This window comes from Mesoplodon densirostris, chromosome 6 (assembly GCF_025265405.1).
Source record: "Mesoplodon densirostris isolate mMesDen1 chromosome 6, mMesDen1 primary haplotype, whole genome shotgun sequence".
NCBI lineage: Eukaryota > Metazoa > Chordata > Mammalia > Artiodactyla > Ziphiidae > Mesoplodon > Mesoplodon densirostris.
Genome location: NC_082666.1, coordinates 28,138,480 through 28,163,702, shown reverse-complemented (window position 1 = coordinate 28,163,702; position 25,223 = coordinate 28,138,480). Strand labels below are relative to the sequence as shown.

At 43.7% G+C, this 25,223-nt stretch overlaps 1 protein-coding gene across 1 annotated transcript in view; it reads left to right on the top strand.

The window, feature by feature from the left end:
* The window catches only part of GRIN3A (glutamate ionotropic receptor NMDA type subunit 3A), a 151,664-nt gene extending 126,728 nt beyond the window's left edge, over positions 1-24,936 (top strand). The window contains exons 7-9 of the mRNA XM_060101066.1: positions 18,057-18,221; positions 19,798-19,874; positions 24,597-24,936. Coding sequence (XP_059957049.1) covers positions 18,057-18,221; positions 19,798-19,874; positions 24,597-24,936 — 582 coding nt within the window. The remainder of the gene's footprint in view (positions 1-18,056; positions 18,222-19,797; positions 19,875-24,596) is intronic.
* Positions 24,937-25,223: the final 287 nt, after the last annotated feature.

Sequence of the window (25,223 nt, the reverse complement as noted above, 5' to 3'; positions counted from 1 at the left end):
AGAAACTGGCAGGGATCCTTAATGCCTCCCACATCTCACCTTCTGCATCCATCAACAAGCCATATCTTTTCCTCTATAAAATATGTCTCAAATATGCCCATTTATTGTCATCTCCACTGTCAACACTCTAGTCCAAGCCATCATCCCTCACCTGGACCACTGCAAAAGTCTCCTAACTGGTCTCTCTGTTTTCATGCCTGCCGTTCTCCAATTTGTTTTCCACATGGTAGATCACTCTCCTACTTAGAAGCCTGTGATGGCTTCCCATGTTAATTAGGGAACAATCTGAAATGCTGAACATGGCCTGCAATGCCCTGCGGGACATGACCCTGCCTATTTCTTCAGCCTCATCTCATGCAACTTTCCTCCTGGCTCATTACACCCCACCACAATGGTCATTCCAGATGGAGATACACCAGTGGCTTTCCTGCCTTGAGGTCTTGGCACATGCTGTTGCATCCTCCTTCCCAGATACTCTTCCTCTCCCCAACCCCCAACATTTACCTAGCTAATGCCTTCTCATTATAAACTCCCAGCTGAAATCTCCCTTCTTCAGAGCCTGCCCATAGTCCCTGATGCAATCTGAATCATATCTCCCTTTATAATCTCATATTATATCTTATTTAGAAGATCGTCACTGAGCAAAGATTTAAAGGAAGCAAAGAGGAAAATAAGGAATTAGGGAACTAGCATGCTCTGTTTCTTATCACATGACAAAAACTGTATTAGGGACATTAACTCATTGGTTCTCACTACAACCCTGTAAGGCAAGCATTTTTATATTTTTTGGAGATATTTGCATGGCTTTTCCTAAAAGAAATAAAATTGGGCTTACACTGGTCAGCTGAATTAATTCAGCCAAGAAAATAAACAAACCAATTGCTTAAGCTGTGCAAAGAAAGCAACAATCATTTCGTGGGTCCTACCATTTGTTTTGACCATGGTTAACTCAAGCCAAAATCTCCAAGTAATTCAAAGTTGACAGCAAGACATTAGACAAGACAAAGGGAGCCTCCCCGTCATGCCCCCAAAGCCAGCAATATAGAATGACTGGCACCTCCCTGATCACAAGCATACCTCGAGGCTATGCCATTTCAGAGGACCATCAGACCAAGACATCAGCTGGATGGACTGACTCCCAGGGCAAGCCTCTGAGGGTGCAGGGCTCTTCAGGCTCAGAACCTAACTCCACCTGGGCACATACAGGGGAACATACTTTTGGAGACTAACAAGCACTAACATAAATCTACTGATTCTAGTGTGAAAATATCTAACACAAAGCATGATAAATTTGAAGCCATACATTTCTGGACTTGCATCCTGGCTCTACCAATTAACAACTGAGTGACTTAACTGCTCGTAAGTCTGAATTTCTTCATCCATGAATGGATATGACAAAACCTGCCTTGTCATATTGTTCTGAGAATAAGAGATCATTTATGGAGAGACCGAGTAAAAAACCTGGCATAGTAAATAATAGAAATATTAATACTTCCTCTCCTTCCATCAGGAGAACTTCCTGGGGTTCACAGATATCTTCAGTTATCTTTCTGCAGCTTTATTTAGAAGTAAGGAAACCTTCCCAGAAATTCTCCAGTAGATTTCCTCATATTCATTGGCCAAAATTACATCATCTGTCCATGTCTAAAGCCAATCAGTGGTGAGGGGAATGAGATCACCATGATAGATTAGCCAGTCATGACTCATCCTCCAGGACTTATTAGCTGCTCCAGGGGCAGCTTCCCTTGAAATACATGGCCCCATAGAGAATGGGGTTCTCTAAATGAAATGAAACGAAAGCAGGGCTCCCTTAGGAAGGAGGAGACAGGAGAATGAATGCTAAATAGGCAACCAACCACCTCTTCTACACTCTCTCCCATCCTACCCACTTCTAGTCATCATTACAATGAGGTATTTGGATTTAATCATATGCAAGAGCCCTCCCACCTTTGATACAGCGATTACGGTCTTTCCTTTATGTCATCCTGAGATAAGAATATTTAATATATTTACAGTATAGCATAATGGTTGAAAGCATGGGCTTTGGAAACAGTTCTAGGTTTGAACGTCACCACCTGTGTGATACAAGACATGTTAGTTGTCCATTCTGAGCCTCAGTTTCTGCAAATTGGGGTGATAATGTCTACTTTATAGGATTGTGGTGAAAATTAAGGCAGATAATTAATGCTTATAAAATACTGAGCCTATACCCAAATATGATAACCACAAAGTAACTTACATCCTTAAGGATGATGAGGTTTCAACTGTTCCAGGGCTGTATGGATTTATCAGTAATTTCAAACAAAACCAAATTAAGTGTGGACAAAAAAGAAGGCAGATTTTGAAAAACAAATAATCAGCAAAAGCCATAAACTGTTCAGATGATATGTGCAAAACACACCACATATTTTTTCAACCATGGTTTTTAACAGGACAAATTCAGGGGAGAGGCATTAGGGAAATTCTGGAGGTAGTGAGCTGGAAGCAACTGGATAAGAGGCTGATATCAGGATCAAGTTATGGTTGTTAAGACAACCCTGGGCCCATTTTCCAGGTCAGCTGAATTTGGAAGGGGGCGAGAGGTAGGAATGAGGAGAATGGAAGAGAGGTGTACCCTTAACTGGAACTTCAGAGACACAAATAAAGATTATGATAACATCCATGTGTGTGTAGAGATGGGGGTGCCACCCCCAGCTTCAGGGAATGTTAAGAACATGTATGGAGCACTTCTCAGTGATGGTGGCCTGCACTACTGCATATTCTGGTCTGTGCAGTAACAATCTGCTTTGCAATGTTGCTCACCTGTGTGCATTTAAACCGAGTGCATATCCTTGTGCACTGACTGGCATGTTTGTCTTGAACAACCTAAGACAGAATTTCAGGATGTCACCCTCACAGAACCTAAAGGTACAATGTAATCAAATGAAACCCATCTTCAGCTCATTGGCTGAGCTTAGTCTCCTCTGTGAAGGCCCTGTGCCTGCTGGATTTTCTATCACTCAGTTCCTGAGTCTCTACCTGCTGTTTGGGTGGGGGGTTTAGCTTTCTCCCAGAAAAGGTCAGAAGAAGGAAGCATGCTTGTCAGTACTTTGCTTGCCATCCCTTTTGCCTCAAATGTCATACATTGCTGGGCTATTAGTGTGAAGAAAGTAGGACTGGATTTGAAATCAGAGAAGCCATATTTGAAGCCTGCGTCTACCATCCACTTGACTTGGGAAAAATCACTAACCTACCTCAGTCTCAGCTTCTTCATCTCTTCAGTAACTTCTTGTGAAGAGTTAATAAAATGGTAGTTTAATGAACTCATCCCTCCTCCTTCGTTCTCCCCAGGGGGAGGGGTGCAGAGCACAGCACAGCAGAAGCAGGTATATTCTGGAGGGTACCTCTCCCAACAGGTGCTCTTGAGAAAGACATTCCTCTGACTTCCCATTTTCCAGGTACAGTCCTAGTCCATGTATGTTGTCACAAAGTAATTAAACAATTTCACTCTGAAAAAAATATCCTCATTTGCCTAATGAATAATATATGGTCACCTAGTAACATGACATGAAAGATGCTTTTTTTCCACCTGTTTCTCACAGTTGGACATTAATACTTGGTCTCCTGTCAGAACCTTGATCTATTCACCTTCCATCTCTTGGCAACACCAGAGCTGTCTAGCTGCAATCTCTCTGGAGGATAAACTCATTTTTTTTTTAATTTTAGGGCTTTATCTGCTCCCAGAGTCACCTAGGAAATTGCAGGTCCAATTCTGCAGGCCAGACTCCAGCAATTTTCAGAGAGGAATTTTAAACTGACCTCAGATGTTTCTTCACGATCCTCCTAGCATAGCTGTGCCTCTGCCCACAGTGGACTCGTGGATCGATTCCACAGGGGAACACGTATAGCAGGCTTTAAATTACCTTCATTTCCCTCTGACTCAGCAAAAAATTGTATTTTTTTTTTTTGAGTCACTGACTGAATTTAAGAGTTCCAGGGCAACAGTTTTGTGAAATCTGTTATTTACAAACCAGGAAAAGGAAGGCAGCAGATCACAGCTTAGGAAACTCCCAAAATTCTTCAAGGAATTATTAAGATATATGATGATACCTCTTTTTGAAAGTCTCCTTTAAATACTGGGTTGAATAATGTGCCTTTTAACCAACTTGGAATAGTCAAGAAGGAAGAGGAAACGGTTTGGGCAGGGAATGGATAGCATACTCAAACAGTCTAAGGAGAGTTTTCAAGAAACTCTTGGCAGAGATATGGTTTGGTTTAAGTAAACCAACAGAAATAGTGCAATCTCTCAGGGCAGGTAAAGTGAAGGAGCCATTACCACACCTTAGCTCAAAGGGAAAAATGGAGAGAGCCACTCCTAGAACCCAGAGAGGCACAGGTGAGGGCATTCTAATAGGAGCTGCAGCCTTTGGTTAGGGACATAGCCATGCCACAGTGACCTGGCTGAGAGCCAGGAAGTAAATACCTGACCTTAGTCTCCTCTGGCCCTCCAATATTCCACCACTGCCTTAAGCCCAGGAAGCCTGTCAATGTGGTCCATATAGGACCTCCCCAGGGCACAAAGCAGGATGGGAAGAGGTGGAAAGTGGATCTGGAAGGGCAAAAGAATGTCCAGAACAGCCCCTCATGGCAAATGAAGGTGGGGATGGGGCCAGCTGAAGGAAAGCGCTGGCAGCCTGACCATCTATGAATGTGCAGCTTCTGTAACTGCAGAGGTCCAACCTGCAGGGAGAGAGATCATGCCTTGCACTGATCAGGAAGAAGGGAGAAGGACAACCAGGCCACTGGAATGACCTTGGTCTTGGGAGTCACCCTTGCTCCATCATTACTGTGAGGAGGCAGTTTTATGTCCTCGGGAAAGTTACTGAATCTCTGTGAGCCTCAGTTGAATCCATATCTTCCTGGGTTTTTACAAGGTTTTCTGCCTCTGAATCCATGGGTCTCCTTGTGTTGTCACTGCGTATTTAGGGAAACAAATACGTACTAAGCAAGAAGTGGAACACTGCACTGGAGAGAGCTCTATTTCAGGAATCCAGAGACCTCGATTACATAGGGTAGGGAAAAGGAAAAGGAAATGTTGAAATAGTCTAAAAATAAATCACTAATCTTTTCAGTGTTTTTTTTATTACTAAGGAAAGTGCACATTAAGAAACTCTGCCCCATTCTACCCATGACCTCACCTTCAACTTGACCCTCACCCCATTCCTGGCACCCAACCCCAACCTGACCTTTAATTCATTCTTAATCTTACGCATCCTTGGCAGCCCCCATTCCTGAACTTCATCCAGTAAGGGATGAGGCCATGGAACAGGGGTGGAGTGAAGATGTTTGTGAAGCTCATTATTAAGTCATTTTTATAAGCTGAAGTGTAAATGGTCTGTCTTTAGGACCACGGTAGAGGTGCAAATGCAAAAACAACCACGGTGTCAAAATATCCACATGTAAAAGGTACATCAAAACATCATGAACACAAATTACTTAACCTCTCTGAGTTTCCTCCTATGCAAAATGGAGAGAAGAATATTTGATGATTCGCCTTGGGGTGAGGAACAGAGATAATGTACATAAAAGTGTCTGACATGTGGTAGGTGCTGAATGAATGGTAGTTACCATATTTGTCCTGACTCTGCCATGAACCAACTGAGTCACCTTCAGCAAACCTTAAGTTCTCTGATACCTGTTTCCGGCCCTTAAGATTGAGTCGAGCAGCATGTCCAGCTTAAGAGAATGCTGTGGTTCTCAAGCAGGTGCGTTTAGAGGGATCCCAACCTAACTAGCTGAAGATCTGGATCCTGGGACACAGAGGAAGACAATGAACTGACTGGCCTCCAGTGTAGGCTCTCCATCCCCGACCACTGCCCCAGACCACCAAAACGTGCATCTAGTGTGAAACCTATTAATATCTGTTCACTGAGAAAATGGAGCTTTCTCACGGCAGACCCATTCTTCCCTCTGTTAATTTTTTGTGGGGAGGAGTAATGGGTTAGTCAACTATACACTGAAATCTGAAGAGATCACACAGTCCCATCAAGAAGCTTCAATGCCTGTCAATTTTCTTTGCAGTTTATTTTTAAAGACCCGAACAGAATGGTATGGGAGTGGGGGAGGGGGGAGTCTCAATGCAGTCCTTTTTTGCTCTTGACAACTAGGTCACATCTCAACAGCCTCCTGCACCTCTCTCATCCCTACTCCTTCCTTTTTCAATTTAAAATGTCTCTGTCTGCTCTTCAACCTGATGAAAGTTATGGCGAGGCAGGGAGAGTTAATGACTGCAGATTGCTTTAAATTGAAAACATGTGTAAGTCAAGAACCACCTTGAGAGCTGAGTGCTTCCCTTGGACTAGCCTAAGTAATTAAGTTTAGTATTTAAGCCAAGCATAAGGTCAGATGGAACCTATCCAGGTAGCGCTTTCTGGAAACCTGAAGAAACACAAAGTTGTACCTATGTGCTTTTATGATGTGGAGTGAAATTGTGCATGAAGAAAGGGAGCCCAGTCTCAGAAAGGCCTCACCTTCCCTTACTCTGCTACCAGGACAAATTCACTTATTCATTCATTCACTCGTTCATTCATTCATCTTTCAGCAAACATGTCTTGAATCCCTGTGTGCCAGCTCCAAGCCAGGGGCAGCTGATGCAAAGATGAATACAGAGCTCACAGGCAGGTAGAGACAGACTTGTGAAGAAACCCCCTGGATCAGCAGTCCCCAACCTTTTTGTCACCAGGGACTGGTTTCGTGGAAGACAGTTTTTCCACAGACTTGGGTGGTGGGGATGGTTCTGGCGATAACGTAAGCAGTGGGAAGTGATGGGGAGCAGCAGAAGAAGCTTCGCTGGCTCGCCTGCCGCTCACCACCTGCTGTGCACCCCGGTTCCTAACAGGCCGTGGACCGGTACCGGTACCAGTCTGTGGCCTAGGGGTTGGTGACCCCTGCCCTAGACCACACCCCACAGGGGCAGCAGTAGAAGAAGATGCAAGGTGGAACGGTGACACAGGCAAGCCCATGGTTCACTCACAGAAGAGCAAGAAGGAATCAGAGAAGGCTTTCTGGAGGAGGGAAGCCCCTGTAGAGTGAAGAGCCCTCTGGTCAGAGCGTGAGCAAGACACCAAGGCACGAAATTAAAAGCAATGCAATTTGGCCCCACCCTCCAGAGACACCGCACCAAACCACGCTGGATGCACAGGACTCCACATCCTTTTAGTGGTGCCCTCCTCAGGGATTCTAAAATTACAGGTGGCCACCTTCCCTGGCCCACTTGTTATGCAGCCACAGCTAGAACCAGGAATAAATTATAGGTCTTTGACTTTTCCTGTGTTCTGCCTTGGAGCCCACCATTATCTCCACGAGGGCAGGGGACATCCTCTCTAGTATTGAAGGCAGTCTGGAATAATGGAAAGAATTTCAGTTCTGGAAGTGGACATCCTAGGGTTTGACTCCTGGCTCCATCATTGTGTCTGTGCAAGCCGTGAAACTTCTAAAACTTCACATCCTCACCCCAAAACTGGGAATAATAATAGAGTCTGCTTGTAAGTAATAAAATGTATTTAATGAGACGGTTTATGGAGAACACCTAGCTTAGCAAATGTTCCCCCCTCCTTCCCTGAGTATAGAGCTATGCATATAGAAGAAAAAATATTTGATAAATAATAAACACATGCAAAAAATTACTCCTGGACCCATCTCCAAAAAAGCAGAAGCACCTTATAATTCCAACATAAATGTTCTTTTATATTATATTACTTACATGTTCTAGAACTGAAGACTTTTGGGGGGAGGACTTGTGAAATACATGATTCTGGAATTTTCTGTTTTGCAATGTGCTGGATAAACCAGCATTTACAGTATCATGTTATTCCTTTTGTCCAACTCAGCTTCTAGGTTGAGTGGGAAAACATGAAGGTGGCTTATACAAACCATTAGCCTGAACTTAAAACAGATATTTAAAGAAACAACAGTAACTACTTTCTTTAAATGTGGTCAATGGTATTTCAAAGTCCGGTTGCTGGGTGCACAAGCTGGAGACCTACAATTCTCTAGTCTTGTTTTCTCGTCACCCCATATCATCACAAAGCTAGGGCTGCTTCTCTGTTGCTCTCTGGTTACTATAAATGACAGAAGTTTTAATTCTGATACAGTGAAAACTAATTCCAGCAAGTGTCCCGCTTTACCCATGCTAATGAGCAATTAAACAGATAACATGGAATAAGGGTCTCCTCTTTTATACACCAGAGATGCTTGAGCATCCATTATACCCATGATCGCATACTGTTAATAGTCCTTGTTTTTCCCCTGGTTGAATTCAATGAACTCGTGAATATTTACAAAATGTTATTTACTATGCAACTAAAAGGTGTGAACAGTGCTCAGACTGATTAGAACTATTGTGAGAGACAGTCTTCCTTCCACTTTAGATTTCCATACACTGAAATCTGTGGGGGAATCACATGAAACAGGACTCCTCCCTAATTATTCCCAGTGCTAAACAGTTAACTCTCCAGGCTCTGAAGATTCCAGCTTGAAAAAAAAAAAAAGGAAGGAAATGTGTGAAGATCATCACCTAGTGGCTATAATGTGAAGTGTCACAAAATATCAGAAAACCATCTTTTTTATATCTCACAGATGGTATTAACCAAGTCTAAGAATGTGAGAAATTGCCCCGACATTTCCTCTGAAGACACTTCCTCCCATGTGGCTGTGGGAGTTGGATAAGAAGCCAGTATCGTCAGGGGGTGCGGGGCAGGGAGCCCTGGAGCCCTTACACACACCGTGTGAGCCCTTCATCACACAGCAGAGGTGGCTTCCTGCAACATCCAAGCACAGGGCTGGTCAGCCAGGGAAGCCAGTGCAGTCACATTTGGAGTCTCACCTTTGCTTCCTCCCTCTGTCCTTCTGTCCAGTAAGACACTGGGCCTAGTGTTATGGGTCTAATTGTACCCCCCAAAAAGATAGGTTTAAGTTCTAAGGAGCTAACCCCTTGGTACCTCAGAATAGGGCCTGGTTTGAAAATAGGGTCATCAAAGATGATATTAAACAGTCACACTGTAGTAGAGAGAGTCTCTAATCTAACATGACTGGTGTCCCTATAGGAAGATAACTAGCATGCAAAGACAGACACACAGGGAGAACACCATGTGACCACGAAGGCAGAGGGTGGATTTATGCAGCTTCAAGCCAAGGAATACCAAAGATTGCTGGCAAACTATCAGAAACTAGGAATAAGCAAGGAAGGATTCCTCTACAGGTTTCAGAGGGAACATGGCCCTGCCAACATCCTGATTTCAAATTTCTAGTTTCCAGAACTGGGAGACAATAAATTTCTGTTGAAAGCACCATCCAGTTTCTGGTACTTGTCATGGCAGCCCTAGCAAATGAATACACCTCACCTTTCACCTCTAGTGCCTCTTTCATCCTAGCTCAGGCTCTCATATTCCAGACAAACATGCATAGTTGTCATTGTTCGCTGGCCGCTCTCCCAACTGTCAGGCGCTCTCCCAACTGTCAGGCACTCCCCCTGTTCAGCTCACCCTTAACAATGCCAGATTTATCTTTTTAGAATAAAGTTCTGATTTGGTCACTCATCTGTGCTTTCCCTGTCATATGGAAACCAAGTGTCCTCAGCCAAACATTCAAAACTCCCCTTGATCTGTCTCCTTCCAGCTAATCTTCTCATATTTTGCTCAAGTATTTCAGCCGCATTAAACTAGTTGCTGGTATCTATGCCTACTCCCTTTCCTACTTCTATGATTATGGTATTTGTCACCCTTGTCTTCATCAGGATCAAACAATACTTCTTTGTATTGTTTGTATTGGGGAAAAAAATCTTCTTCCATTTGTCCCCAGCAAGAATTCTAGGAAGTTCTCAACAATTTCTCAGTTCTCTGAATTCTTATAGCTCTTTGCCCTTACCTCTCTGATGACATCTTTCTTTTTCCATCTTGTGCTGTAATTAATCACAATCTCTAATGCCTCAGTTCACTCAGCAGTAGGTAAGCTTTCTGAGTAGGGACCATCTCTGAATGCCCTCAATGCTTTATATGTCAAAACATAATTGGATAAATGATGCCCTGTAAAGGAATGATTGAATAAATGCTGCCCTTTCTTCAGTGTCTAAGGCATGGACAGATCATCTCTTCACTTCATCTAATACCATGCTCTCCCTTGACCTCCCTGTTCTGGCCACACTGGCCTTTAAGTTTGTCCTCTTTGATATACTCTTCCTGCCCCAGTGCCTCTGCACATGGAAGTCCTTCTTCCTGGAACACACATCCTTACCTAAACATCCAATTAACTTCTCCCTGAGATTTCAGCTCAATCATCACTTCCCCAATTAAAGTTCTGTTAATCTTTCTGACTAGATTAAGATTAAATTCCTATTGTGTTACTTCTCATCTGTGACACTCACCACAGGTGCCCCTGAACATTTATGGGCATGATAATTTGGTTCATGTGCATCTTCCCTACAAACGGTAAACTCCATGAGGACAGAGACAGCTGGGAAAGTATCTGCCTTAGGTCACTACCATATGCCTCTCATATTGCAGATGCTCAATAGATATTTGTGTAGAAAACAAATGAGTACTTGAGTATATTTGCATGTGTATATATACAAACAATCTACTAGAATTAGAATTTTCTAGACAAGTCTCCAGTAGGCAATAATTGTAATATCTACCATATTTGTACCTACTATGTGCTAGGCACTGAGTCTAATACTTTATGCATTTTATCTCATTTAATTCTGAAAATGATGCTATAAGTTAGCAATTGTATCCTTGTTTTACACATGAGCAAACAGTGGCTCAGGTAAGTAACTCTGCCCAAGATCACAGAGTTGTTAAATAGCAAAACTATGATTGAAAAACCGTATGTTCCAAAGCTCATATTAAACACCATCCCAGAATTACAAAAGAAAATCAAGCATATTACTCTTGATCCTTTTGAATATACATGATAAACATAAAAGACTGAGCAAATAGTGATACATCCTTAAAGCCATACCACTTACTAAACTGTAGATTTCTCAAGGGACTGTGTCTTGTTCACCACAGAAAATTCCATTACCTGGCACAGGGCCTGGCACATAGTAGGTGCTCAATATATATGTGTTAAATGGATTGTTTTATTATTGAAGTAGAGTTGACTTACAATATTAGTTTCAGGTGTACAATATAGGGATTCACTATTTTTATGGATCATACTCCGTAAAAAGATGTTATAAAATATTGCCCATATTTTCCCTGTGCTGTACATTACATACTTAAATCTTACTCATTTTATACCTAGTAGTACCTCTAAATTCCCTTATCTTCCCTTGACCCTCCCCCCACCCCTCTCCTCAATGGGAGCCAACTAGTTTGTTCTCTGTATCTGTGAGTTGGTTTCTGTTTTATAATATTCATTCATTTTATTTTTTAGATTCCATATATAAGTGAAAACTGTATTTGTCTTTCTCGCTCTGACTTATTTCGCTTAGCATAATACCCTCTAGGTCCATCCATGTTGTTGAAATATTTGTTAAATGGATTTAAACTTCAAACAAGGTTTGTCACATCCAAGAAAGATAAAACACATACAGCCAGAGTCAAATTTCTGCTTTGGAGAAAGCAAATAAAGGAGTAGGAGAGGGAAAAGTAAGGAGACAAGGTATAAAATTTCTTGAGCCCCTAATGTGCGCTGGTGTGCTCTTTTAGTTGTGTTGTGTTGTTTTTTTTAATTTTTAGATGTTATCCCACTTAAACCTATAATAACATTATATGACACCATTATAGTATTTCTGAGTTGCAGTTGAGAACTCTGATGCTCATGAATGCTTTTAAACTCACGGCGATGTGGTTCCACAGTCTACACAGTGACTACCTCAATACAAATAGATGCTAAAGATGGTGCCCAGCAAAATCACAGAAAGGTGAGGGCTTCCAACTGTAAAGCTCCCAGAGTGACTGTGTGAATTACTCAGAAACTTGTTCTGCTGAATAACTTGGAAGATGAAGCTTTATATGAGCCTCAATTCTCATTACTTCTGTTTCTATTTTATTTTCCAGTGTCAGTTGTATTTGCATGTAACCCTTCACAGTCCTTTTCCTGAAAACTCTTGAGGAAAAAAAAATGGCTTACTGAAATGGAAGTGGTGTCAGGATCCTGATTTCTTCCAAAACAATCAGCCAGTCCTTTTAATGTGCTTCCTGCAGTGAATGTCCAGCAATCCAAATCCCCCCACAGTGATACATGGAAAGAGTGACAAATAGTGTTTTCCATGGAAATGACTAAGAATAATGGCTGGAGAAAACTGAAACAATGGCATTGAGTCCCATAATAATGCTGAACTACAAAGTTTCTAATATGTGGAACAATGGGGAACTCGACTTCACACTGACTAAAATTTCAGATCCAGCATCACATTACCTCCTCTACAAGGCAGGAGTAAAGCAATTCTGATTGTGCACCGTTTTATTTCAAAGAAGTGGTACCATCTTCCTGGTAATGTCTGTTTCACCATTAAATTAGTTAACTCTTGGGATGATATTTCTCCTTCTACATAATATTTCTATATGCAATCCCTCATCTCACTCTTAGAATATATAAAGCAAGTGATTATTATCACCACTTTACGGATGAGGACACTGAGGCTGGGACAGTAACAGCTCCTCTAAGAGCTCACAGCTCATGGGGCACAGCAGGGACTGGAACCTGGTCTATTTAATTCCTATGCTCTCACCACTGCCCCTCGCTACCTCCTAATAACACACCGTATAGAGGAAGGCACTTACTTAAGAGTTTCCACACTGATGACTCCTTCCTAAAGGACAACCATCAAGGCATTACTCAGGAGAAAACCATGAGGACTCCATAAGAGTACGAGTGAGGTCCGTCACTGCATTCCTCAAGCCTGCGATGGAAAATCTGCCATCAGCCCCCAAAGAACAGTGCTCTGGAGGAGCTGAAGTTAATGCTGGCAAAGGGCTTAGAGCAGCGATTGGCATATTGTACACGGTACACAAGGAGTGTTCATTAAATGAATGCACATACACTTAAGTGCCCAGGCTGCCAAGTATTCTTTCTTTAAGCCTTCATCTCCACCAGCAGGGTAAATAGTAATAAAATTAGTAATAATAACAACAATAATAATGATTTATCATATTGGCTAGTAACAGCTTTAATCCTCATACAACTGTTTTAAATATATTATTAGCCCCATTTTACAGATGGGGAAAACTGACATTAAGCAAATTCTCCAAGTTGTTTACTGCTATTAAGTAGACAGTTAAGATTTGATTGCCCTATTGTTACAGAATGCAAGTCCGTGTGCCCCATGCGCAGTGAGGCCAAACAATCCCAAAACATCAGAGTTCGGAATAGAGAAAGGTTGATTACAGGGCCATGCAAGGAGACGGGTGGCTCATACCTTGAAAACGCCGAACTCCCAGAAAGCTTTCAGCAAAGCCCTTTTATAGGAAAGGTGAGGGAGGGGCGTGGTTAGTTGATGCAGACTTCTTGGCGTCAGATCCTTTGTTCTTGAGGTCATGATGTTCCTGTAAACCTCGCCAAAACAAATGTTATTCTTTGTTCTGACAAGAAAGGGAAGGGGAGGCATTTAGTTCTGTCTCCATGCCTCCTTGCGGCTTTTAACACTTAACAAATTCTGTAAGCAAAGCGACATCATTACCCCTCATTTTACTTGTTCAAGGTCGCAAGGCTCGACTTTCGCCCTCTGAGGCCCAGGCCCTGGCTAAGAGGAAGGAGTCCCTGCGGGGGGCCAGTTACCCTGCCCGGGAGCGTTAGTCCAGCACTCAGTCTGGGTCCTCCTGCCAGTGCCCAGCCCGACTGAAGAGGCAGAGCTCAGCTGGCAGCACCCTCAGGGCTACGTCCCCAGATCCTGCGCAGCCGTCATCACCGCCCAGGACCCAGCCGGCCCTCAGGGTCCTCAGACCCCCCAGACGAGGGCCGGGTCCCACGGACGGTGACCCACGGTGACTGCCGCCGCCGCTACTAGGTGGCGGAGGTGGGGATGGGGCAGAGGTTCGCTGCTGCCTCAAGGCCTGGGCCCGGCCAGTAGGGGGCCATGGCGAGGGCTCTGGAGCTCTGCAGGACACAGCCCTCAGCCTGTGTGCGGGCCCCCCCCCGCCCCCCACGGCTCAACCACCAGCCCGAGGCCAGAGGGCCTGGAAGGGAGGGCCCCTGAGAGAAGACCGCGATCCGCCTCTCACCGCACTCTCTACCATGGGGACCACAGCCCGCTTGACTGTCTGCAGAGCGAGACCTCTAGCCGCCGAAAACTACTGGTCTCGAGGTCTCAAGGTCTCGAGGTCTCGAAGTCTCGCGCTAACCATCTCGGTCTCGCGCTAACAGCCGCCGCCCCGCCCCTATTATACTATTCTAAATTCTTTCCACCCTTCCATGCTTCTTTAAGATCTAGTTAATTCAGTCGGGATAATAATTCAGTCATCAAATATTTTAGCCTCTAAACCTTTCCCTTTCTTTTAAACTGTGTAGATCTAATGGTAAGGTATTCCATGGCTTTGTTGTGCCAGTTTCAGCATGGTTACCTACAGGCTGATATGCAAGCAAGACAATTTTTTGAGTGGTTACGTATTGATTAAAGAGTTAACGGAGTGAGATTGGATGGGCTAGAGTGAGCTTGTGAAGAAGTAAGTGAAGCCATAAATGCCTGAGATTTGCCTGTGGCTAAATCCTGGGACAGTCTTCTCTCCTTGGCTCTTGAGACTCCAGAAGTGCGTGGCTGTGAGCTATCAAATGGGATAAAGTAATGGGATGAAGAAAATAAAAAACTTATGTCTGTTTGCATTTCTTTGCTTTCATTAATACAGCTCTTGACAACATGAGACTGGGCTGTGATTGCATTCCTGAATGTGATGTTTCTACTCCTGTCACTTGCACCTGCAGTCATTATTTTGTCTGCATCACTTAAATTTACTTTCAAGATTGACATTGAATATTCATTGCTCCTCTTCTTCTTCCTCTGACCAGTGATAAATGTCAAGTTGAGCAAGTTCCACTCTATCAGACAAAAAGTTTTCACTTGATAATGTGGGGCCGATGCACATATGTAATGCATAGCACATTGAAGTAGTGTGGTCCTAGGGGAAGGACAGCTGAATTACAACTGCAGCGGTACATCTTATCACTGAGACCCAGACACAGTATAAGCATTTTCATTGGTGCCCAAAGGCAGATTATAGTGGATTTTCTATTCAGATGGTGAGTTCTGAATAAAATTTTTTGCAAGTTGTAGCAGGGAATAGTAAGAGTTCAGATAGCAAGGGGTAGCTGTGAATGGTGTTCGCTTGAAGGCAGTGCAGGCTTTGGCATCAGACAATCCTGGATCCATAGCCTGGCTTCCCCATTTATTAGCTTATATGATCTTGGGTATGGTATTTAATGAGCCTCAGTTTCCTCAAATGTAAAATAGGGATAATACTACTTAACTTACAATGTTATTATAAGATCATAATATGCATATATGGTGTCTGGCACACAGATGTCCAATTAAAAAAAAACGCAGCAACTACTTCTATTAGTCTATTAGCATGTGGATGTAAACAACAGAAATTTAAAGAAAGAAATGTATAAAATAAACTGAATACAGCCTCTTTGTTATTGGGATAATAAGAGAAAAATGAGACTAATTACTGTTATGCAGAAAAAAACAGAGGGAACATCATGCTTTTAAAAGCAGGATGATTCACTGTAAGTTACATTTTTCTTCTTCATCTTGGCAGCACCTTATAAGAAAGCAACACCAGTCTGTTTAGCGTTTTGCTGAGTGTTTGATGCTGTTAGTGTTAAAGTCCAAAATTAATTCCCCCAGGGCGTTCTTCACCCACAGCAGTAGTAATTGAATCCTTCTGTAATAGCCGTATCCTTTACACATTACAACAGGCCCAGGCCAAGGGAGGTTTTCAAGCACATTTGTGTATACTTTCTGGAGGTCAGGCTGGTCACCACTTGTACAGAGATGTCCCAGGAAAAGCCCTCGTACCCGAGTAGCCTTCAGGGTCTGATACACCTCTCACATTTCCTAGACCAGCATTTCTTGTTCCCTAAGGCTGGGCTTCCTCCTTCGTTCTCAGGTGTGTGCTAGTTTTCCTGCCTGTGTCCCAGTCTCCTAAACCTGGTGCATACTCTATGCCCCTGCTCACCTCGTCTTTTCTTCTTCAGGGATCCTAGCACCCATCTTTGGTCCAGAGCCACTGCCAGAAGTAGTGTCATGGAGGAAAAGAGATTCCATGACCCAGGCTCCCCCAAAGCCTGAAATCTCCAAACTCTGCCTCTGAGTCTGGGTCCCCAGATAGACTTCCTGGCATACCACGGAGGTCTAGCCATGTCTGAGCCATCCCGAATGGCTGCTTCTCCAGGACTGGGGGTAGAGGTGGAGAGAATGAACGAAAGGAAGACCCATCAAGAGGACGGGAGTATCACTCATGTCAGTCAAATTATGTGGTTAAGAGTGTAGGCTCTGGAGCCAGACTACCTGGGTGTGAACTCCAGCTCTGACCTTTACTAGTTATGTGACCCTGGACAAGTCACTTAATTCTTTTGTTCCTAAGTTTCCTCACCTGTAAAATGGAGGTAGTAACAGTACCTCTCTCATAGGTGCTTAGGAAGATTAAGCAAGTTGCTACATTGATAAAGAGCTCAGAACTGTGTCTTCCACATATTAAGTGCTAAATAATTGTCGATGATGATGGTGACCAAAAGCCTCCAGCAAAGGAATGACACCTAGGCTCCTTAGCATTGGTTTGTATGATCTTGGGTGAGGTGCTTAATCTAGGCTTGCCTAGTGCGGGCCTGTTTCTCCCTCAGGACACAGACCTTCTGCACCCTACCCCTGAACACAGCTCTCTATTTCACAAGCCCCCAGATCACTGTGCTGGAAGTTCATGTCTTTGTTACATTCTTTGTTTCTGCTTCCCTCAGCTTAGTGTGCTACTTTCCCACCCGAGCCTCCACATTCTACCTCCCTTACTTTAAGTCTTATCTCATAAGCCAGCTTCTCTGCAAAACCCAGGAGGCATGGATCAATTTACCACGGGGTATAAATGTTTGCTTCCTCCCTAGATTCAAGCTGATTGAAGGCAGGGGCATAACCCTCCTATCTTCACCCCCCCAGTACTTGGGAGAGTGCCTGGCACATAGTAGGCACTCAAGGTATCAAATGTCTTTCTTTTTGCAGGACTGACTGGTCATCGATGTCGGTGACTGGATGATACGTATTTCATAAGGACTTCGTGTAAATCATTTAGCAAAGTGCCTGTCACAAGTGTTAAAGTTATTATATTTATGGCTGTTGTTGCTCTTTTGTTGTAGAGTAGAAAGAGCCCAGGCTTTGGAGCTAAACAAACATTGACTTATAGACCAGCTTTGTCACTTAAATGCTGCAGGAACTTCAGTTTCCTCAACTATAAATTGCAGTTATCGTACCTATCTCGGTGCAAAAAAAAAAAAAAGTAAGCAATCAACAAATAGGTCCCTTCTCTTTCTCCTCTGTGGCTGTCTAATTTTGTGACCTGGCTCAATTTCCTTCACTTCTCTGGCCCAGGTTCCTCATCTTTAAAATGAGGACATTTAACTAGATGATCTCCATGTTCCCTGGCAGATCTAAATGTCAAAATTACTGAACTCATCATTTTTTCCCCTTAAATCTACTCATTCTCTGTCCCTGAGAGAGGTTCTTTCCTTGATAACTAATGTTTTGATATATTAAATTGTTTCCATTTTCAGTCTCTCTCGATGTCTATCTCTCTGTGTCTCTCTTGAGACCATAGGGTAGTCCAGATGCAGGGCCTCTGCACAACTCCAGAAACCATTCATACAATAGGACTGTATGTGAGTAGCACCCCAGGAATTGTGCCCTGCAGCAACCCTCAGTCCTGGATGGATTCCCTTCACAGTGTAGTTTAGTGATGTCTGCGGAGCATGCAGAGGAACAGTCTCCAGCTTTCCTTGGGTCCAGCAAAAAGGAATCTGCATCTAAGAGTGAACAATCGTGGGACCAGATGGAGCATCACATTCATTGCCTTTCCTTTCCTGTTCTGCCACAGACTTTGCAAATGGGCATCAAACACTTCTCTGGACTCTTCGTGCTGCTGTGCATTGGATTTGGTCTCTCCATCTTGACCACCATTGGTGAGCACATAGTGTACAGGCTGCTGCTCCCACGCATCAAGAACAAATCTAGGCTGCAATACTGGCTCCACACCAGTCAGGTGAGTGCCACAGGCATCTTCCTCCAATATTCCTAAACGTCAGAATTCCCAGTAATGGGAGAATCCAGGACCCCAAGTCAGACTGACAAATGACAGGTTACCAAGAGAACCAGGGTTGTGTAGACACTCTCAATGTACAAGATGGAGTTCCCTCTATCCCATTAATTCACTTGCCCCTTAAATTAAGCTATCCCATAATGCTCGTGCCTTTACATATAATCCTCCACTGTTGCTCACAGCGGAAGCAATAGCATCGCTTTTAACCTGGCTTCTCTTAGTGACAGTCTGAAGAGATGGTGTGAAAGATTTGTTTCCTATAGACTCTTTTCTTGCCAAAATTGAAACACATTAGGGCTTCCCTGGTGGCTCAGTGGTTGAGAGTCCGCCTGCCAATGCAGGGGACACGGGTTCGTGCCCCCGTCCGGGAGGATCCCACATGTCGTGGAGCGGCTGGGCCCGTGAGCCATGGCCGCTGGGCCTGCGCATCCGGAGCCTGTGCTCCGCAACGGGAGAGGCCACAACAGTGAGAGGCCCGCGTATCGCAAAAAAAAAAAAAAAAAAAATTGAAACCCATTACATGAGCTTGAAGTCCATTTCCCTTTAGATGAACCTACCAGCCCCTGTTCTCACTGCATTTCAATGGTCCAGAGCTTTGAAGTCCACTGGTGCCAAGGCCGAGCTCACAGGATCAAAGTTCCTTCATGTAATCCAGACACCTACACACTCACTTACAGAGAGAACTGAAAATGTCAGGCAGACAACCATGCAAGCGTATCCCTTTGCACATCTCACCCTGATGGAAACTGGCACTGAGAGCCAAAATGTACTCCGAAGGCTTCTTACTGATGAAGGAGCTCTAGCAAAGGCAGCAGTTCCCCGCTGAGCGCGGCGTCGAGCGAGGCCGGAGGAGCCATCCTGACCTCCCGACGGACTCCCTCCTACTTCCCAGTGCACTATCATCGCAGCCTCTCAGTAGTGAGGCTGCCAGTTCTGCCACCTTTGCCCCCTGCATTGTTATGCTGACTCGCTGCTTTGTTAACGCAATACATTTTTCCAAATAGGTCACTATCATTGGTTTGGTTACCTGTGAACCCTGTTGTTCCTACTTTCATCCTAGGACCTATTTGGTCTCCTAAGGAGGACGCTGCAGACAACTGATCCTCTCCGTTGTATGCTAGCATGATTAATTTAATTAATCAGGAGTTCTTACCTTCTTTGTTTTGGCTGTTAAGAAGTCAGACTTAAGTATTTGACTCACCTTTAGCGATTGTACCAGGCCCTTTGCCACGTGTTGGTTATAACTCTTCTTTATATCGCATACCTTTTTACAACTCAGAGTATTTCTGAGCTTCCCATCAAATTACTTTTCTTTCCTCCAGGTAGAATAATAACTTATAATTAGAATTTTTGCTCTCTTGAGATTTGGGACTGAATATTGATTTTTTTTCCGTCATCGTTGTTAAGTTGTTTAAAGAGGCCTAGGTTTGTAGTGAAGAGATTAAATCTCAGGGGGTAGTTTGTCCCCTGGTTGTGTGTTTCTAACAGTCTCTGTGTGTGAATCTGTTCTTTCTGCCAGAGATTACATAGAGCACTAAACACCTCATTCGTAGAGGAGAAGCGGCAGCGTTTCAAGACTAAGCGTGTGGAAAAGAGGTAAGAGGCCAGTTCCAGGTGTCATTTATGTTTGTTAGAAGTTTAGAGATGTAACTGAGACTTCATGCTCAAAAGGGAAATTATGTATAATGAATCAAATCCGGACCAAGTTGTTGATAAACACCATCAGTAAAAATACATGGTCTCAAATAGAAGTAGAACAGACAAAATAAAAAACATATCTGTACATAGATGGACACTGAAATGCAGTAGAGGCAATATATGTTGTGGTTTAAGTGCTGGTGTGATCTCTAAGGTCAAGCATCTGGATCCAAATACTGACTCTGACACTTACAATATGTGTGGTCTTGGGCAAGTCCTTTATTTAACCTCTCTATGCCCCAATTTCCTCACTCGTGAAAATTAGATAAATAGAGTACCTACTTTCTAGAGATGCTATAAGAATTCAATGATAAAACACATCTAAAGCCCTGAAAACAAAGCTATTTTAGCTATTATTGTGTACAAAATACAAGTTAGACTTAATTCATAAGTACCACAGGCAATTTCATGCAATATTGCCCTTTTGGCATGTTTCCACTCCCCACTCCTTTCCAGCACTCCTAGGAATATTTGAAATATGCAACAGACGTGTTCTGTTTAACCTATTTTCCGGCACTGTTACTACAAACTCCCCAGAAAAGAGCATCTCATTAATAGGAAGTAACAAGCATTAAATGCATAGTTGACATTTGAAAATTGAAACTCTGCATCTTCCCCACATCCAGCCTGTGGAAGACTGTTGCCTCATTCATGGTGGCTAAGGATGTTAGAAGTATCTGGGTCTAGTACCTGGCTGGCCTCTGTTTCATGCTGCCTAAGACAGCGTCCTGGTTCTTTCTTATGTCCAGAGGCCTCGGTTTACAGCATTTCCTCCAAGCAACTCTCTCATCTATGTCAGATCCTCAGCTCCAAGCTTGGCTTTCTGGGTAATTTTAAAACCTGACACGCACACTTCCTATTCACAATAGAGGACAAGGAAAAGGGGGTGGAAAACAGGATTCTTTTTCATTGTTTTTTTTTTTTTTTTTTTTTTTTGCGGTATGCGGGCCTCTCACTGTTGTGGCCTCCCCCGTCGCGGAGCACAGGCTCCGGACGCGCAGGCTCCGGAGGCGCAGGCTCAGCGGCCATGGCTCACGGGCCCAGACGCTCCGCGGCATATGGGATCCTCCCAGACCGGGGCATGAACCCGTATCCCCTGCATCGGCAGGCGGACTCTCAACCACTTGCGCCACCAGGGAGGCCCTCTTTTTCATTGTTTTTACCTCCTTGGGGACTGCTGCAGTCCCCTTCTCTGCAGTTTGCATCGAGTTTGTCAGAATCATTTCCGTTATCTCTTAAAGCCTCTCTTTCCAGGCAGCGAGCACACACCCCTCTCCCTCAGGGTCTGTGGTGTTCCTGTATCACACTGCGGCCCCATCAGCAACAAGCTGCAGGCTGATCAGGTCACAGCTGTTCTATGTCATGTTACATATTTTTTTTTCTATAATTATTTTTCACATAAATTTTTAACGAGAGAGGAACACAAGAAGACATAGCAGCAAAGACACCATCTCATAATAACAAAGCATTTGTTTTCCAGCCATAATAGAAACAGGGAGCTGCCAGTGATCCCATTTCCAACTGTGAGATGACTCCTATTTGCATTTCTCTCACCTAAATTCAGAACCAAATGCATCTTTCACTCAGCTTATCCATTTTTGTTGACAGATTCCCTTCTGAAATCCCTTATTTTGAGAAGGAGCTAAGGCAATACACCCTCATGGCTCAGTGGGCCCATGTTTCCTGTGGTACCTCCCTACAACCCAACACCCACCTATAACCTTTCAAACGCAGTGAGTGTTTGAGGGCTCACAGCTGTCACATCTCTTCTGAATGGTCTAGTGGAGTATTGAACCTCAGCATTACAAAATTGTCCTGTGAAAGCTTTTTAGTGTTAACTTCAGTTAACTCACTGGTCGCCTTACACTCTAAGGCTGAGGAAGCTTGCAAACCACAATCAAAACACTGTAGAGGCCAACAATATAACACGTTCATTTCTTCCAATTAGACACCATATCCGGCATTCAGCACCTATCACCTTGCATTCGTAGGTGGCTCAGAGCCGCATGTCAATCGTCAGAGCACTTGTGATGCTACCACCTAGAGTATGTCATGGAAGCCAGCTTTTGCTTATTCTTCTATATTATTCTCCCAGATATATGTACAAAGCTCTGGAAAAAAACCAGATTGGCTATTTCTATTTGCCTGATTTCTGAGGCTGCCTGGACATTCCAGGAAAATGTGTTGATGCCTAACTCCCAGGATTTCCTGCACTATGAATCATTCCATGATCCTAGAGTTAGGTCCGTTGGCTCAAAAACTCTCTCCCTCTTTTTTCTTTGCAAGAATATCTATGCAAATACCTTTATCCACTGCAACTTGACATCCCTCCCCTATGTTTCATATTTATTGAGTGAATAAAATAATAGATAAGTGAATGAATTACTAACATACGGGTTTGAGGAAAGGCCTGAGGAAATTATGGGCCATGGTATGAAAACATTTTGCTCTTTTTCTATTTAAAGCAGAGGAAAAAAGTATATATTGCAAAAGACTATATATATAGTCCTTAGTTTATTCAACATGAGATTTCATGTAAATTTTCGTCTGTCCTTCACTCCACCGGGTTTCCAATACACCTCCTCTTTTCTCTTTCCTCTCACCTCAAGATATACAAAACTTGTAAACCATATATATACAAATAACACATGCCACAAACAAGATTGTTTTGAAATTATTCAAACTCAATAGTAAAAGATTTGAAGGAAGAATTAAAGGGAACTGTAAGGCTAGAAGGAAAATTATAACCACACCTTTGACCCAGTGTAAAGACAATGGAGCTGTAAGTGAGCTCATTATAGAACTTTTACCCAGCCCAGAACACAGGAAAGCTGGGCTGTGGTGCTCCCTGCTCATTTATATGGGACTTAAATCATGAGAAATGTTAAAGAACTGCAGAGTGGTTTGGAATGTGTTTGTGTGTTTTAATGGCTCGGAGCACGTATCAATCAGTTTTCACTGTGTGAGAAATCATCTCAGTTCATAATGTTTTAAACAACAGCGAGTTGCTTATGAATCTATGTGTCAGCTGTGCAGGCTACTGATTTGGGCCAAATTTGGCTGATCATGGTCACATTTGCTCCTGTGTCTACAGCCAGCTTGGGGAAAGGAGGGAGAAGCAGAGGGCTGGTTGGTCTAGGATGGCCTCAGCTGGTCAACTGGGAAGACTGGGGACTCTCTCCAATGGTCTGTTATCAACCAATAGACTAGTCTGGACTGGTTCCACTGTAGCAGCAGGGTTCTGAGAGAGGCAGTGGAAGTGTGCAAGACTTGGAACCACCACCTGCCACTTCTGCCACTTTCTATTGGCCAGAACAAGTCATGTGACCAGGCCAAATTCAAGGGGGAGGGAAAGAAGACTTTCCCCTGGAATCCCCCTTGATAAGGGTGAGTTGCTAAGTCACACTGCAGAGGGATATGGATGAAAGGAAGAACGAAGGATTATGATCACTTTTGCAATCTACCACAGGGCAAAATGAAACAAGATCACCTTAGTTAAGTCCTTGTGTTTTTGTTCTTATCCATGTAACTGAATCAACACTTAATTATCTCTCCCTTTTCCCCTCGCCTGCAGGTCCTTCCCTTCTCCTCCTGGTTAGTAAGAGTCCAGGAATAAAGTCTTGATTCAGTTACATGGATGGGAACAAAGACACAAGGACTTAATAGAGTGTTTCTATTTTGTTTTGCCCTGTGGTAGATTGCAAAAGTGGTCATAATCCTCCTCCGCCTCCTCTTCCTCCTTCTCCTTCAACAAGGCTAGAAGAAATTAGCAGCCACGTGCTCAGGGCTCTAATCTGTTCTTATAGCAAGAAGCTCTTCTCATTGCATCTGTCAAAGTGTATGTCAGAAACCAGACCCCCTCTTCCTGTGCCTGGTCAGCAATAACTCTTTTGCTGTCTACAGCCATCTCAAGGATGGTGGTAGGTGGCTTGACATGAGCCTGAAAGAGGATTATGAATCTATTTCAATTTGACTTTCATTATTCCAGCAAGAACCTGAGGCTTTCTTGGGTCTTTTTTTTTTTTAAGCTTCAGACCTCAGCTGTCATTCTCAACTCACAAAGTCATCCTTATAATGGGACACTTTGGGCTGAAACCTGCAGCTTGAATGCTTTTATTCTCCTCAAACTCAACTATTAAACATCAGAGTTGTCCTGCAGGGCCAAGGATGAGTCATATTAGAGTATCTACCAGCAGGACCATGCTTAGAGTCCAACAGCTGAATAAACAGAATCTCATTTCTACCAAAGCATCATCTTCATAGCCATAGTCTGTTTCAAGTCAGTGCGGCTTTCTGAGCCTCACTGGCAGGAAGAGAATAGAAAAGCATCTAAGGTTCTTCATAAAAGAATGTGCCATACCTTGGTCCATCAGCCTTCCAGGTGAAACACCCATTCCAGTTTCAGGACAGCATGAGACTTGATGAAACATTGAACTTCAGTTGAAAAGAACTGCATTGGCTCCTTTTATTCCCCTGACACTCCAGCAGGCAGTCTGTCCATGGTTTTGTGACTCCATCTCTCTCTGCGTACCCAGTTCCATATTACTCACAAGGAAGTGCTAAAAGATGGGGAGAGCTGCAGAGTAGAAAGTCAATCTAAAGTGTCTCTTGGTTTCCTAGGTCCAATGTGGGACCCTGTCAGCTCACTGTGTGGAATACGTCCAATCTGAGTCATGACAATCGACGAAAATACATCTTCAGTGATGAGGGGGGAAAAAACCAGCTGAGCCTCCGGACCCACCAAGACATCCCTCTCCCACCAAGAAGAAGAGAGCTTCCTGCCTCACTGACCACCAATGGGAAAGCAGACTCCCTAAATGGGGCTCGGAACTCAGTGATGCAGGAGCTCTCAGAGCTGGAGAAGCAGATTCAGGTGATCCAGCAAGAGCTGCAGCTGGCTGTGAGCAGGAAAACGGAGCTGGAAGAGTACCAAAGGACAAATCGGATTTGTGAGCCCTAAGTGGCCACGCTGCTCTCTTTTCTCAGTTCCTGGTCTTCTTCTGAGCCCTTAAGACACTTTGTAATGCTCTTTTGTAATTACTGACCAAGGTGGGGGGAAGTTGAGGTCTGGGTCTTCTTAGAGGTCAAGTCTGCTCTCCCTAGCCTGCAAAGCAGCAGGCTCCTCAAGCTCATTCCTAGGTCTCCAGGGTAGGAGGATTTTTCAGAGCAGGAATCTTACATTAGTCAGAAGTAAACACCCTGTGAGGGATCTGTGAATAACCAGACAACTCCAGCTCCTGTTAATCT